The sequence below is a fragment of the Rana temporaria genome, chromosome 4 (genome assembly GCF_905171775.1).
Source record: "Rana temporaria chromosome 4, aRanTem1.1, whole genome shotgun sequence".
NCBI classification, from domain to species: Eukaryota; Metazoa; Chordata; class Amphibia; order Anura; family Ranidae; genus Rana; species Rana temporaria.
The window spans coordinates 145,347,571-145,360,488 of NC_053492.1; the positions used below are offsets into that span (position 1 = coordinate 145,347,571).

Sequence of the window (12,918 nt, forward strand, 5' to 3'; positions counted from 1 at the left end):
GTCTCTTGTCCAACCCCAGAAAGAGTTGGACCTTACCTGACCCTCTGGGACACAAGGCTTCTTACATGGGCAAGGCTCAACTTGGTCCAACTAGACAAAAGGCCTGGTGGACCTCTCTCCTCATTGTCGGTTGAAGCTAGGTTAGGGGCTCTCCCAAAGAGGGACCCATCCCACCCCCTTTTTCAGAGGAGGAAGAAACCGGATAGACACACATCCTCCTTTAGGGTAGACCCAAGGACCCACACCCTCCATCCTAGTGAGACAAAAAAACACAGACAAAAGTGCAGTAACAAACGTGAAGAAAAATACATTTAAATACATTTAATAAATAAGTGCCCATGCTAGTGCATAGGCTAGACCCTGAGGCCAGGTAAAAAAAATTGCCCTGGACTTAGCCAACAGGCCTTGCCTAAAGAGGCGCAGTGCAGAAAAAGCTTTAGTACCGTGGATAAAATCAGGAGGCATTGGGCCCCTCCAGTCTCTGGGGAATTACTCCCATGCCCCAAATCCCGTGGGCGCTCCAGTTTCTGTTTCAGCCAGTACTAGCCTTCAAAGCCCCGTCATACCAGCAGGGACACTATACAACCAGCCATTCCCGCCAAAAGGCCAGAATAGCTGCACAGCACCCCTACTGGACACTAATAAGAACAGATACTACACTTGATCTTAGCCCAAAGGCTATAGGATGTATGCTGCTCAAAGTTCTGTTCCTCTGTTTCTAGGTTCTGGTAAGTGTATGCTTTTTTTAGGGATTAAAGGATTCAGGTAAGGCTTTAGGTTAGTGAGAGGGGGCTACAGCCTGTGAGTCCTTCTTTAACCTAATAGATTGAAACATGTATTATTTGTCCACATATTAGAAGTACAGTATATCATACTTTCTTGTAAGTCTAACTGCAGCCAAAATGTTTTATTCTTAAATTTTTTGACAGTGTGAGTAAGAGTAAACATTTCTGACAGATTTTGGTTACTTTCTGTGTTCCTGTAGGGAATAGTTCCCCTCACCTATTTTCATGGTTACACTAGAACAGGAAGACATGGAAATCACAGAAAAACTGACAAAGATTTTAACTTTCCCCTTATCTATAAATAAATGTCCTTGCTGTGCAGTCTCTGTCATGTTTAGAGATATATCCCATTATTACCAAAACTTGTTAAAAAGAAAAAGGCTGACATTTGCCATTATTGTTCTTTATGCAGCATGGCAGAAATATGTAAACCACAGGAATGGCTGAACAATGTATTAGTTATTAAGCAAGTAAACAGTAAGGTATATATATTACAAATGTACATCTAGAAATTTAAGATCTGTCCTGACTCCAACATTTTGTCCGGTGATATATTTAATGAGACATTTAGCAGATCTTCTATATTTGTAATCCTGGCTCTGTGGCAGATTCTTGTTCTGATAGTCACAAGTGTGAGCAGGGCTACTTGGGGAACCCTGCCAGATAGATTATGATCCTCTGAAACATCAAAATGTGTGGCACATCAAAAAAGAAACACCTTATTGAGCTATTGTGCTCAGTGGACAATTGCCTTAACATTGTATTGGTTGGCAAACTGAGTGTTGTGAAATTCTCAGTTAGTGTAAAGAACTTGAACCAATCTTCCCTTGATTTGTGTGAAGTTTTACACTGGATGTTTATGGAGGAATTTCCAAAAAGTTCATACCTAAGAGCAAACAACCACACATGCATGGAGTACAAATAATACTAACTGAGAACTTCAACCAAATTTCACATAAACAGAATTTCAGTGGGTTGAAAAATGTTAACATGTTTCAATTCTTTTTTATTAAGCTAAGATTGCTACTAGATCTTACTGGCTATTAGGTGCTAGTCTGACAAGCAATGAATGTTGTATCGTGTGGGTTAATCATTTTTTACTCAGGACATTAATTAATGGCATTGTCCCTGTACAGTATGTGGTTGGGTGTACAGCTCTTCATAGAAATCCACAGCATATTGTGTCCATGAAGGTTGATTGAAAACTTTTTTTCTGACCTTGTGCCTGTAATGGCAACTTACAGTTTCTTGCTCTAAATCCCATAGCCAGTTGTTTTTTGTTTTCCGTCTTCTGTCCTAATTGGACAATTGTACCTAATACCAGCAAGTGTAATACAGATAAATGAAGCAGCTGCGGAGACATATCACAAGACCCTCTCTCAAGGGGTGATACTGTATACCACGCCATAGTATCTACTAACCCTATTTCCAAAAAAGATGGGACGCTGTGTAAAATCCACATAAAAACAAATGAGCAAATCTCATAAACCCATTTCTTTTTTCAATAAAAAATAGAAAACAAATTGGGAGGAATGTTGACCCATTCTTACCTGATATAGGATTCTAACTGCCCAATAGTTCTGGGTCTTCTTTGTTATATTTTTTCATTTTGAGATGCGGCACATATTTTCAGTCAGTGAAAGGTCTGGACTGCAGGCAGGCCATTTAAGCATTGGAACTCTCAGGCCCCGTACACACGACCAGTTTCCTCGGCAGAATTCAGCTTCCGACCGAGTTTCTGGCTGAATTCTGCCGAGAAACCCGGCCGTGTGTGCACTTTCGGCCGAGGAAGCCGACGAGGACCTCAGCGAGGAAATAGAGAACATGTTCTCTATTTCCTCGTTGTTCTATGGGAGAACTCGGCCCGCCGAGGTCCTCGGCGGCTCCAGGACTGAACTGGCCGAGGAACTCGATGTGTTTGGCACGTCGAGTTCCTCGGCCGTGTGTACGGGGCCTTATACTATGAAGCCATGCTGTTGACATAGATGCAGTCTGTGGTTTAGCATTGCCCTGCTGAAAAATGCAAGACCTTCCCAGAAAAAGACATTGGGCCAGATTCAGGTACAATAGCGTAACTTTCGGCGGGTATAGCGTATCTCAGATACACTACGCCGCCGTAACTTACAGCGGCAGGTACCGTATTCAGAAAGAACTTGCGCTGTACGTTACGGCGCCGTAGTGTAACTGTGCCGGCGTAAGCCTGCCTAATTCAAATGTGGAAGAGGTGGGCGTGTTTATGCTAATTACTCGTGACCCCGCATAAATTACGCTTTTAACAAATGGCGCATGCGCCGTCCGTGAACATATCCCAGTGCACATGCTCCAAATTACACCGCAAATAGTCAATGCTTTCGACGTGAACGTAACTTACGCACAGCCCTATTCACGAACGACTTACGAAAACGACGTAAAACGTAAAAAATTTGAAGCTGGCCCGACGCCCATACTTAACATTGGCTACGCCTCATAGAGCAGGGGTAACTATACGCCGGAAAAAGCCTTACGTAAACGACGTAAAAAAATGTGCCGGGCGCACATATGTTTCTGAATTGGCGTATATACCTAATTTGCATATTCAACGCGGAAATATACGGAAGCGCCATCTAGCGTCCAGCGTAAATATGCAACTAAGATACGACGGCGTAAGAGACTTACGCCGGTCGGATCTTAGGGAAATCTATGCGTAACTGATTCTAAGAATCAGGCGCATAGATACGACGCCGCACACTCAGAGTTACGACGGCGTATCTGGAGATACGCCGTCATAACTCATACCTGAATCTGGCCCATTGTCTGGATAGGAGCATATTTTGCTCTAAAACCTGGATATATCTTTCAGCATTGATGGTGCATCCGGCGGCATGCGTGTGCCTGCTACAGAGTCTTAAAGAGTCGACGTACAGCTACGACGGTTCACCCAGGGGAGCAAACCTGCCGAATGGTACATTCTATATGTTTTCTATCTTCTATTGTGAATACAATATGGGCTTCTGAGATTTGCAAATCCTTGCATTCTGTTTTTAAGTAGATTTTACACAGCGTCCCAACTTTTTTGGAATTGGAGTTATGTAAGTGAGAGATGTACTTAAGTCATTTATATATAGTCTACTGCAAAGAAACTACAAGGCCCAAAAGCCAGCTTGTGCTGTATCTTTAAAGAATGGCACTAAACACAGGGACTGAGAAGAGGAGTGATCAAAAGACTTATTTATTACACTATGTACTGTCTGTGTATCTGCAAATATACATCACAGTTGTCTGTTTTAGAAATTCATAAAGGATTTGTGCACTATCATCCTAATATTTGTCTACTGCTTCTTGACCAAAAAAAAAAATCTATTTTTTTTAGGTGTGCCTTGAGTACCATCTAGTGGTAATATAATGAAATGCACTGCTTAATCCAAAAATAGGATAAAATAATAATTATACTTATTTCTAGTGTTTTTTCACTAGAAGAAAAAAGTGGGATAAATGATACATAATTTTTCTTTAATCTTCAATGATCATCAGTGGAACAGATACAAGGGTAACAATGGTTCTCCCCTCCCCCTGTCCATTTTATATACCACAAAACATTATGAAGTTAAGCAGAATATGCACAATGATGAGACACAAGTTATCTGAAGAACATTCATAGCAGAGCTGTTTAGGTAAGCTGGGGGGTCTAAGTCAAGTTCATTGATACTTCCCATGTGTTCAAATATATATTTGGTCATGTGATTTATGGGGAAGAATGCATGCTCCTCCATCCATGTAAATTACTTGTGCAAGAGGTGTGGGTTTCATTGTGGGTGAGCTTTATTAAAATGTAAAGAGGGGCTTTTTGGTGAAGGGATGCACACAGTAAATAGGGGCAAGCAGAGGGCCAATTGAGGAAGCTGGGAGGGTGCACAGTAAAAGGGGGCATCTAGGAGGTACAATCTAAAAGGGCGCTCAGTAGGATTTGGGACTGCCTAGTAAAATTGGTGTCACTGGGGGGTATGCACAATAAAGAGGTGGGGGGAGGCATGATGAGTGGGTTAACTTGTACAAATGTCTGCGTAACTTCCTTTTAGTTTTCATAAACTAACCAGACTGGAGCATGGCAGGTCCCAAAAAGACATGGTGCAGGAGTTTACCACTTCAGTGGGAAGGATGGGGGCACAAAGCTGATTCAGTATAAAGTATAACTGCATCTTAATCAGTGGCGGCTGGTGCTCAATATTTTTTGGGGTGCGCAAACAAACGAAAAAAACGAATAAAAAAAAAACAATTGCAGCCTCACTGTGCTCATCAAACACAGCCACTGTGCCCATTACAGGCAGCAACTGTGCCCATCAAAGGCAGCCACTGTGCCCATCAAATGCAGCCACTGTGCCCATAAATTGCAGCCACTGTGCCATCAGTTGTCGCCACTGTGCCATGCCATCAATTGTCGCCACTGTGCCATCAATTGTCTCCATTGTGCCATGCCATCAATTGTCGCCACTGTGCCATGCCATCAAATGTAGCCACTGTGACATGCCATCAAACGCAGCCACTGTGCCATCATTTATCACCACTGTGCCCATGTCGCCACTGTGTCCATTAATTGTCACCACTGTGCCATGCCATCAAACGTGGCCACTGTGCCATCAATTGTCACCACTGTGCCATCAATTGTCGCCACTGTGCCATCAATTGTCACCACTGTGCCCATCAATTGTCGCCACAGTGCCCTGTACAATGCTGCCAGATTGCGCCCTCCCCCCCCCCCCCCGCTCGGCACTTACCTTTCTGGGGTCAGTCATCCTCCTTCCACGGTCCCTCAATGTCTTCTCCCGACCTTCGATGACGATTCAGCCAATCAGGTTTCCGGTAACCAGAACCGGTGCACCTGATTGGCTGAGACGCCTGTCAGTGTTAGCCAGGGAACACACCCCGTGCGTCCCTTGGTTAACTATTTAGAAGCCGATTACAGCCTGAGGGCTGTAATCGGAAAGCCTATCAGAGCAGCTGGCTCTGATAGGCACTTCCAAAGCCAACCAGCTGCGGTTTTTCAGATGGCCGGCGCTCACCAGGGGGCCATCCATCTGAATAGTGAGCGGCAGCAACAATACATGGATTCATACAATGCATGAATCTATGTATTGTTGATCAGTGTCATTGCAGGAGAGAGGGGGGGGGCGACGCTTCTGCGCCCTCTATGGACGCACCGCCACTGATCTTAACTAAACATTAAGGCCCAGATTCACATACATCGGCGCATATTTATGCCGCCGTATCGTATCTTCCTTACGCTACGCCGACGCAGCGCAGAGAGGCACTTGCCACCAAATCTGCGCTGGGTTTCTTAGGCGTAAGTCGTCGTAAGTAGAAGTGGGCGTGAGCCATGCAAATGAGGCGTGAGCCAATGCAAATGATGGGCCGAGCGCCATAAAGATACGAATAACGAACGACGCATGCGCCATCCCGTGGACGCATCCAGTGCGCATGCTCAGAATCACGTCGGAACTACTCCCTAAGATACGCTGGATCACTGCCTATGACGTGAACGTAACCTACGCCTAGTCATATTCACATACAACGTAAACGACAAAAGATACGATGGCTTGTGATCCCTGGTCCATACCTTTGCATGGGTTGCGCCTCATATATGGGGAATAACTTTACGCCGGACGTACGACTTACAAACCGCGTATATTATGCGCCGGGCACAAGTACGTTCGTGAATCGACGTATCTCCCTCATTTCCATATTTAATTAGGAAATCAATGGGAGCGCCACATGCGTCCAGCGTAAATATGCGCCCACGATACGCCGGTGTTGGCAATTTATGTCGGTCGGATGAAGCCTATCTTTAGGCGTATCTCAGTTTGTGGGCACGGAACATACATACGACGGCGCATATTTGCACTTACGCGGTGTATCTCGAGATACGTCGGCGTAAGTGCTTTGTGAATCCGGGCCAATATATTTGTACTTGTCCCTGAAAAAGCATGATGGGTGACCTTTAGGCTGGGTTCACACCTCCGATGGACGTAGCTCACAGCAGGGGTCCAGTGCATCCCTGTTCTTCGTTTCAGGTACGAATCAGGGCCGAATTTTTGTCTGAATTCGGCCCAGAAACGGGGCACAAGCCGATCCACAGCCGCAACAGAGATATGTGAACTGGCTCCATAGAGAGCCAGTCACAATCTCCTGTCATGCAAATTGGATGTGGCGAAACCTGCATCCAATTCGCTTAGGTGTGAACCCAGCTTGAATGAGGATATGTTTGATATATGTCTGTGCTGATTGTACCTGTATTAAAAAAACTAGACATGTGCAGAACAGAAAAATGTGTTTTGTTTCATTTTGTATATATTCATTATGTTACTAATTTGTTTTCGTTTCGGAATTTGTTTAGTGTGGTTTTCAGAATTCAGTTTGTTTTGTTTAATTTAATCATTTTCTAACAAATTCCACATTTTAAGAACAATTCAAATTTGGATCAGTGGAAAAATTATATAAACAAAACAATGCCGGAAATAGAAAGTTCTGAAAAAAAAAACGGCCTAGTTCATACCGGGCCCTTCGGGTCTGGTATGGATTCTAAGGGGAACCCCACGCTAAAATAAAAAAAACGGCGATAAGACCTTTATTTGAGCATGCAGCCCGGTGGGTCAAAAAAGGATGTGGACGAGCCCTCCTGAACCATACCAGGCCACATGCCCTCAACATGGGGTCCATCAGACCCCCCCCCCATGTAAATGAGTATGGGGTACATGGTGCCTATTCACTAAAAATGTGTAAAAAAAATTGTAAAAAGTGAATAAAGACAGTAAACAAGTTTTTGACAATTCCTTTATTAACATCCCTAAGCCTTTTTCTAACAGTTTCGCTTAAAATCCAATTTTTTTGCTAGAAAATTACTTAGAACCCCCAAACTTTATATATATATATATATATATATATATATATATATATATATATATATATATCATAGACCCTAGAGAATAAAATGTCGATCGTTGCAATATTTCATGTCACACTGTATTTGCGCAGCGGTCTTTCAAATGTCATTTTTTTGTTAGAAGTACACTTTCGTGAATTAAAAATAAAGACAGGAAAGTTAACCCAATTTTTTTGTATAATGTGAAAGATGATGTTACTCCGAGTAAATAGATACAGTACCTAACATATCATGCTTTGAAAATTGCGCACACTCGTAGAATGGCGACAAATTACGGTACTTAAAAATCTCCATAGGCAACTTTTTAAAAATTTCTACAGGTTACCAGTTTAGAGTTACAGAGGAGGTCTTGTGACAGAAATATTGCTCTTGCTTTGATGATCACGGCAATTCCTCACATGTGTGGTTTGAACACTGTTTACATTTTTACACTGTCCTTTTAAAAAATAATTCTGATCACTCGTATTGCTGTCACAAGGAATGTAAACATCCCTTTTGAAAGTAATAGGCAGTGACAGGTACTCTTTATGGAGGGATCTGGAGTCTATACAATCCCAAATCCCTCCTTTGTACTTAAAAGCATTAAAAACTCCAAATTTGGCAGTTTTGAATACTGTAATTTTTAAAAAAATTGGTGCCTTTAAGTTTTCCATTAACCAGGAAGTGATATCATGACATTGCTTCTGGGTTACTAGATCCTGGCTTTGTTCGGGTCTCCAGGCCAGCTGGTGGTGGGACGGGAGAGCCCAGGCAGGCCGCGGAAGGTGGTGGGGCTGGAGGCCGCATATTTGCATTACGTCGGTGTGAAGGGGTTACAGAATAAAAAATAATGTCCCCCGAAGGACCTGATTAGGACTGGGGGGACTTTTGCCGGCTTTGTTTTGTTTACATTTCAGCTGTCAGTGGGAAAGCCAGCTGACAGCTGAAGAGTTGTTAAGGACGCGAGCTGGCTTCTAGGCCCGCTGCTTAACAACCAGCTATTCTTCACACAAAATTCAAATTGGTCGATAATTTTTAGAGTAATCCAAATTCTAATCGTTCTGAAAATTTGGAATTTGTAAGAAAACAAATGAACTAAATAAACAAAATAAACTAAACACATTTTAACTTTTATTCATTACTATTTAATTCGAAAATTTGGATACATTTGAATCTCCAAATAACCAAAAATTTGTCAGAATTTGTATTCGGACCAAAACTAATTGCACATGTCTACAAAAACCCATTTGGTTTATTTCATTTGAAAATTGCCTTGTGGCTATATACAGTAAATAGGATGCTTTACCATGTATATGCGATTGTTTTTTACTTTGCAATCAAATTTTTACTTAAGGGAGATGTATTTTAAGTTGTAGTGCCTATAACTCTAATATTATAATATTAACATTATAATAATACTTAATAATTAATACTCTAAACAATATACACTGAACAAAATTATAGATGCAACACTTTTGTGTTTGCCCCTATTTATCATGAGCTGAACTTAACGATCTACGACTTTTTCTATCTATACAAAAGGCCTATTTCTCTCAAATATTGTTCACAAATGTACAGTTTTACTGTATTGGGGGTCGGGGGGTCCGAAAACAATATGGTGTGACAACCATTTGCGTCATGCAGTGCAGCACATCTCTTTTGCATAGAGTTGATCAGGTTGTTGATTGTGGCCTATGGAATGTTGGTCCATTCCTCTTCAATGGCTGTGCAAAGTTGCTGGATATTGGCAAGAACTGGAACACGCTGTCGTATACGCCGATCCAGAGTATCCCAAACATGCTCAATGGGTGACATGTCCGGTGAGTATGCTGGCCATGCAAGAACTGGGATGTTTTCAGCTTCCAGGAATTGTGTACAGATCCTTGCAACATGGGGTCATGCATTATCATGCTGCAACATGCGGTGATGGTCGTGGATGAATGGCACAACAGTGGGCTTCAGGATCTTGTCGTGGTATCTCTGTGCATTCAAAATGCCACCAATAAAATGTTCATAGTCCATAGCATACGCCTTTCCATACTAGAACCCCACCGCCATCAAGGGCCACTCGATCCACAAAGTTGACATCAGCAAACCGCTCACCCACAGAACGACATACACGCTGTCTGAGATCTGCCCTGTATGGTGAAAATTGGGATTCATCCGTGAAGTGAACACCTCTCCAAAGTGCCAGATGCCACCGAATGTGAGCATTTGCCCACTCAGGTTGGTTACGATGACGAACTGCGGGCAGGTCGAGCCCCCGATGAGGACGACGTGCATGCAGATAAGCTTCCCCGAGATGGTTTCTGATAGTTTGTGCAGAAATTCTTTGGTTTTGCAAACCGATGGCTTATGGTAGAGAAATGAACATTCAGTTCAGTGGCAACAGCTCTGGTGAACGTTCCTGCAGTCAGCATGCCAATTGCACGCTCCCTCAAAACTTGCGACATCTGTGACATTGTGCTGTGTGATAAAACTGCACATTTTAGAGTGCCCTTGTATTGTGGCCAGCCTAAGGGACACCTGTGCAACATTCATGCCACACCTGTGAGGTAGTTGGATTATTTTGGCAAAGGAGAAGTGCTCACTAACACAGATTTAGACAAATTGTTTGAACAATATTTGAGAGAAATAGGCCTTTTGTGTACATAGAAAAAGTGGTAGATCTTTGCGTTCAGCTCATGATAAATATGGGCAAACACAAAAGTGCTGTGTTTATAATTTTGCTCAGTATAATATATGCTCACTACTATAGAGTGTGGAAACAAGTTTTGATTAATTCTCGTGTGCTACCATTCACCTTTGTTGTAATCGAGGTGCTCCTGGCTGCCACTAGAGGGTGCTGTTTGTAGATAGAAGAATGATCAAATTGTCTCTGGGGAGCAGCTCCTGCAGAGCACAGGAGGATGTGCTCAGTACCAGGTAGCTGCAAGCAATATTGAAAAAAAATGAATATATTTTCAACAAAGGCAACACATCACACTGATATTTTTAGGGGCATCTGTGACAAGTAAGGGACAAGTAATGTTTAATATAAATACAGTTATACTGTAAGGCTCCTTATAGAAGAACACTTGCAACATGCCTCTCACCCTAATGCCGCGTACACACGGTCGTTTTTTGTGATGAAATAAAACAACGTTTTTCATCATGAAAAAAAACTATGTTTTTCTAACTTCATCATAAAAAACGACATTGCCCACACACCATCGTTTTTTCAAAATGCTTTAGCAAAGCACGGTTACGTACAACACGTACGACGGCACTCTGTTCCATTCAAGCTCCCGTCTCATAACTTGCTTCTGAGCATGCGCGGGTTTAAAATGTTGTTTTAGCCCACACACGATCATTTTTTATGACACAAAAAACTACATTTTGAAAAACAACATAAAAAATTGAAGCATGTTCGAATTTTTTTTTGGTTGTTTTTTTAGAAGACAAAAAACGATGTGAAGCCCACACACGGTCATTTTAAATTACGTTTTTAAAAACGTTGTTTTTTTTCATCACAAAAAATGACCGTGTGTACGCGGCATAAGGGGATGCCCCCTAGTGTCCTGTTTAGTAGAATTTATTTGAACAATAGTAAAAATGAATATGCAGCATCTCTTCACCACTGTTCTTGCTTACATCAGTGGCTCCCTTGGGCCAGCTTTCACATGCAGAACATTAAACATGCAGCATCACTTGACGAGCACCAATTGCACATTAGCAAATAGGCCTTACACATTACATACACTTAACCTCCACCCCCTCTGACAACTGCAAGTGGAGTCATCCTAGATAGTGTTTATTTAAAATCAAATCAACTAAAAAAACTAATTTTTTTTTTTTTTAGACTCTCCCATTTGTATTGATTTACCTTCAGAGTTGTATTATTAAACAATATCTCATGTGACTCTATTTGACAGATGCCCCCTATGCAGTGGCTATATGGTGACCACAAAATGATGGAAATGATTGAGAAAAAGCGTACTCTGTGCAGAGAGATTAAAGCAAGACAAAAAACAGAAAAGGGACTCTGTAAACAAGAGAGCATGCCTATCCTACCCAGCTGGAAGAAGACCAACGGGTCAAAGAAGTACAGCCCTCCTCCCTATTCCAAACAACAGACTGTCTTCTGGGACACAGCTATATGACGTAGACATAGTTTAAAGACTCTGTCACATGAATCTAAGGTTTGAATTGCACAGGTAGCAATGTTCACTTGATAGAGCAGTTGCATTTCATGCATAGGGGACATCCATGCACTCAATGTCACTGTTCACCTATTGCAGCTCAAAGAAGATTGACCTACCTACTTCACGTCACATATATTTATCAAGATTTTTTTAAAAGATATATACAACAATATTAAATGTAAATAAGGAATCTGTTTATGAGAAAAAGAAAGTACATTGTTAGAAAATAAATTATTAAAATTTTACGAATAATTTTGATATTTTGTGTAATGTACTAAATGTAATGTTGTTTACTATTTTATGTAATATTTTCCTGTTTCATCTGATTCTCACTTTGAATTTATTTCTGAGGCATGCCTTTTGTTTTCCTTCTTCATAGTGTCCTATAATTACCTATATGTGTTATTTACATAACAGGAAACAGAAGGATGACAGAGATATATAAAATTTTCCAACAATATATTTTAAATGGTACTTAACGTGAGGAACAATCTTATAGGATATACTACCTACAGTATGTTGTGTGGAGTCATTTTTCTGCTCAGCCCTTGGTCATTGCAGATTGATACTAAGTATCTTTTATTGCTATTATAAGTACTGTATTTATTGGCGTATAACACTCACTTTTTTACCCTGAAAATAGAGGATAAACTGTGCCTGCGTGTTATATGCAGGGGGCAGTAGAACGTTTTTTTTCCTGAAACTTTCCTCTTTAAGTTAGGGTGCGTGTTATACACCTGTGTGTGTTATATGCTGATAAATACGATAATAAGGAAAAGGATTATTTCCTGGGACAAAATGTCATAAAAACAATATAGCACAGTTACACTGTTTTATAATGACCTAAAACTGCCAGTAGACCCATAAATTGAATCAGTTACTTTAAAGGTTAATGTCATGTTTCTAACATTTTTCTGAAAGTTACCCACTGAACTGATTCCCCCTTCCCCCCTCTCCCCAAAGCTTTATATTTAACTAGGTCTTGTACCCTGTCCAGCTGCATCTGGCTCCATTTTCTGTATCTGGCTTGCCAGGCCATGACCCCGTAGAACCCATA

At 41.5% G+C, this 12,918-nt stretch overlaps 1 protein-coding gene across 2 annotated transcripts in view; it reads left to right on the forward strand.

Moving 5' to 3' along the window:
• NYAP2 (neuronal tyrosine-phosphorylated phosphoinositide-3-kinase adaptor 2) overlaps positions 1-12,517 on the forward strand; it is a 218,756-nt gene extending 206,239 nt beyond the window's left edge. For both annotated transcript variants that reach the window (XM_040349138.1, XM_040349139.1), the window contains one exon: positions 11,592-12,517. In XM_040349138.1, the coding sequence (XP_040205072.1) occupies positions 11,592-11,819 (228 nt within the window). In that variant the 3' untranslated portion in view covers positions 11,820-12,517. The remainder of the gene's footprint in view (positions 1-11,591) is intronic.
• The last annotated feature ends 401 nt before the right edge of the window (positions 12,518-12,918 follow it).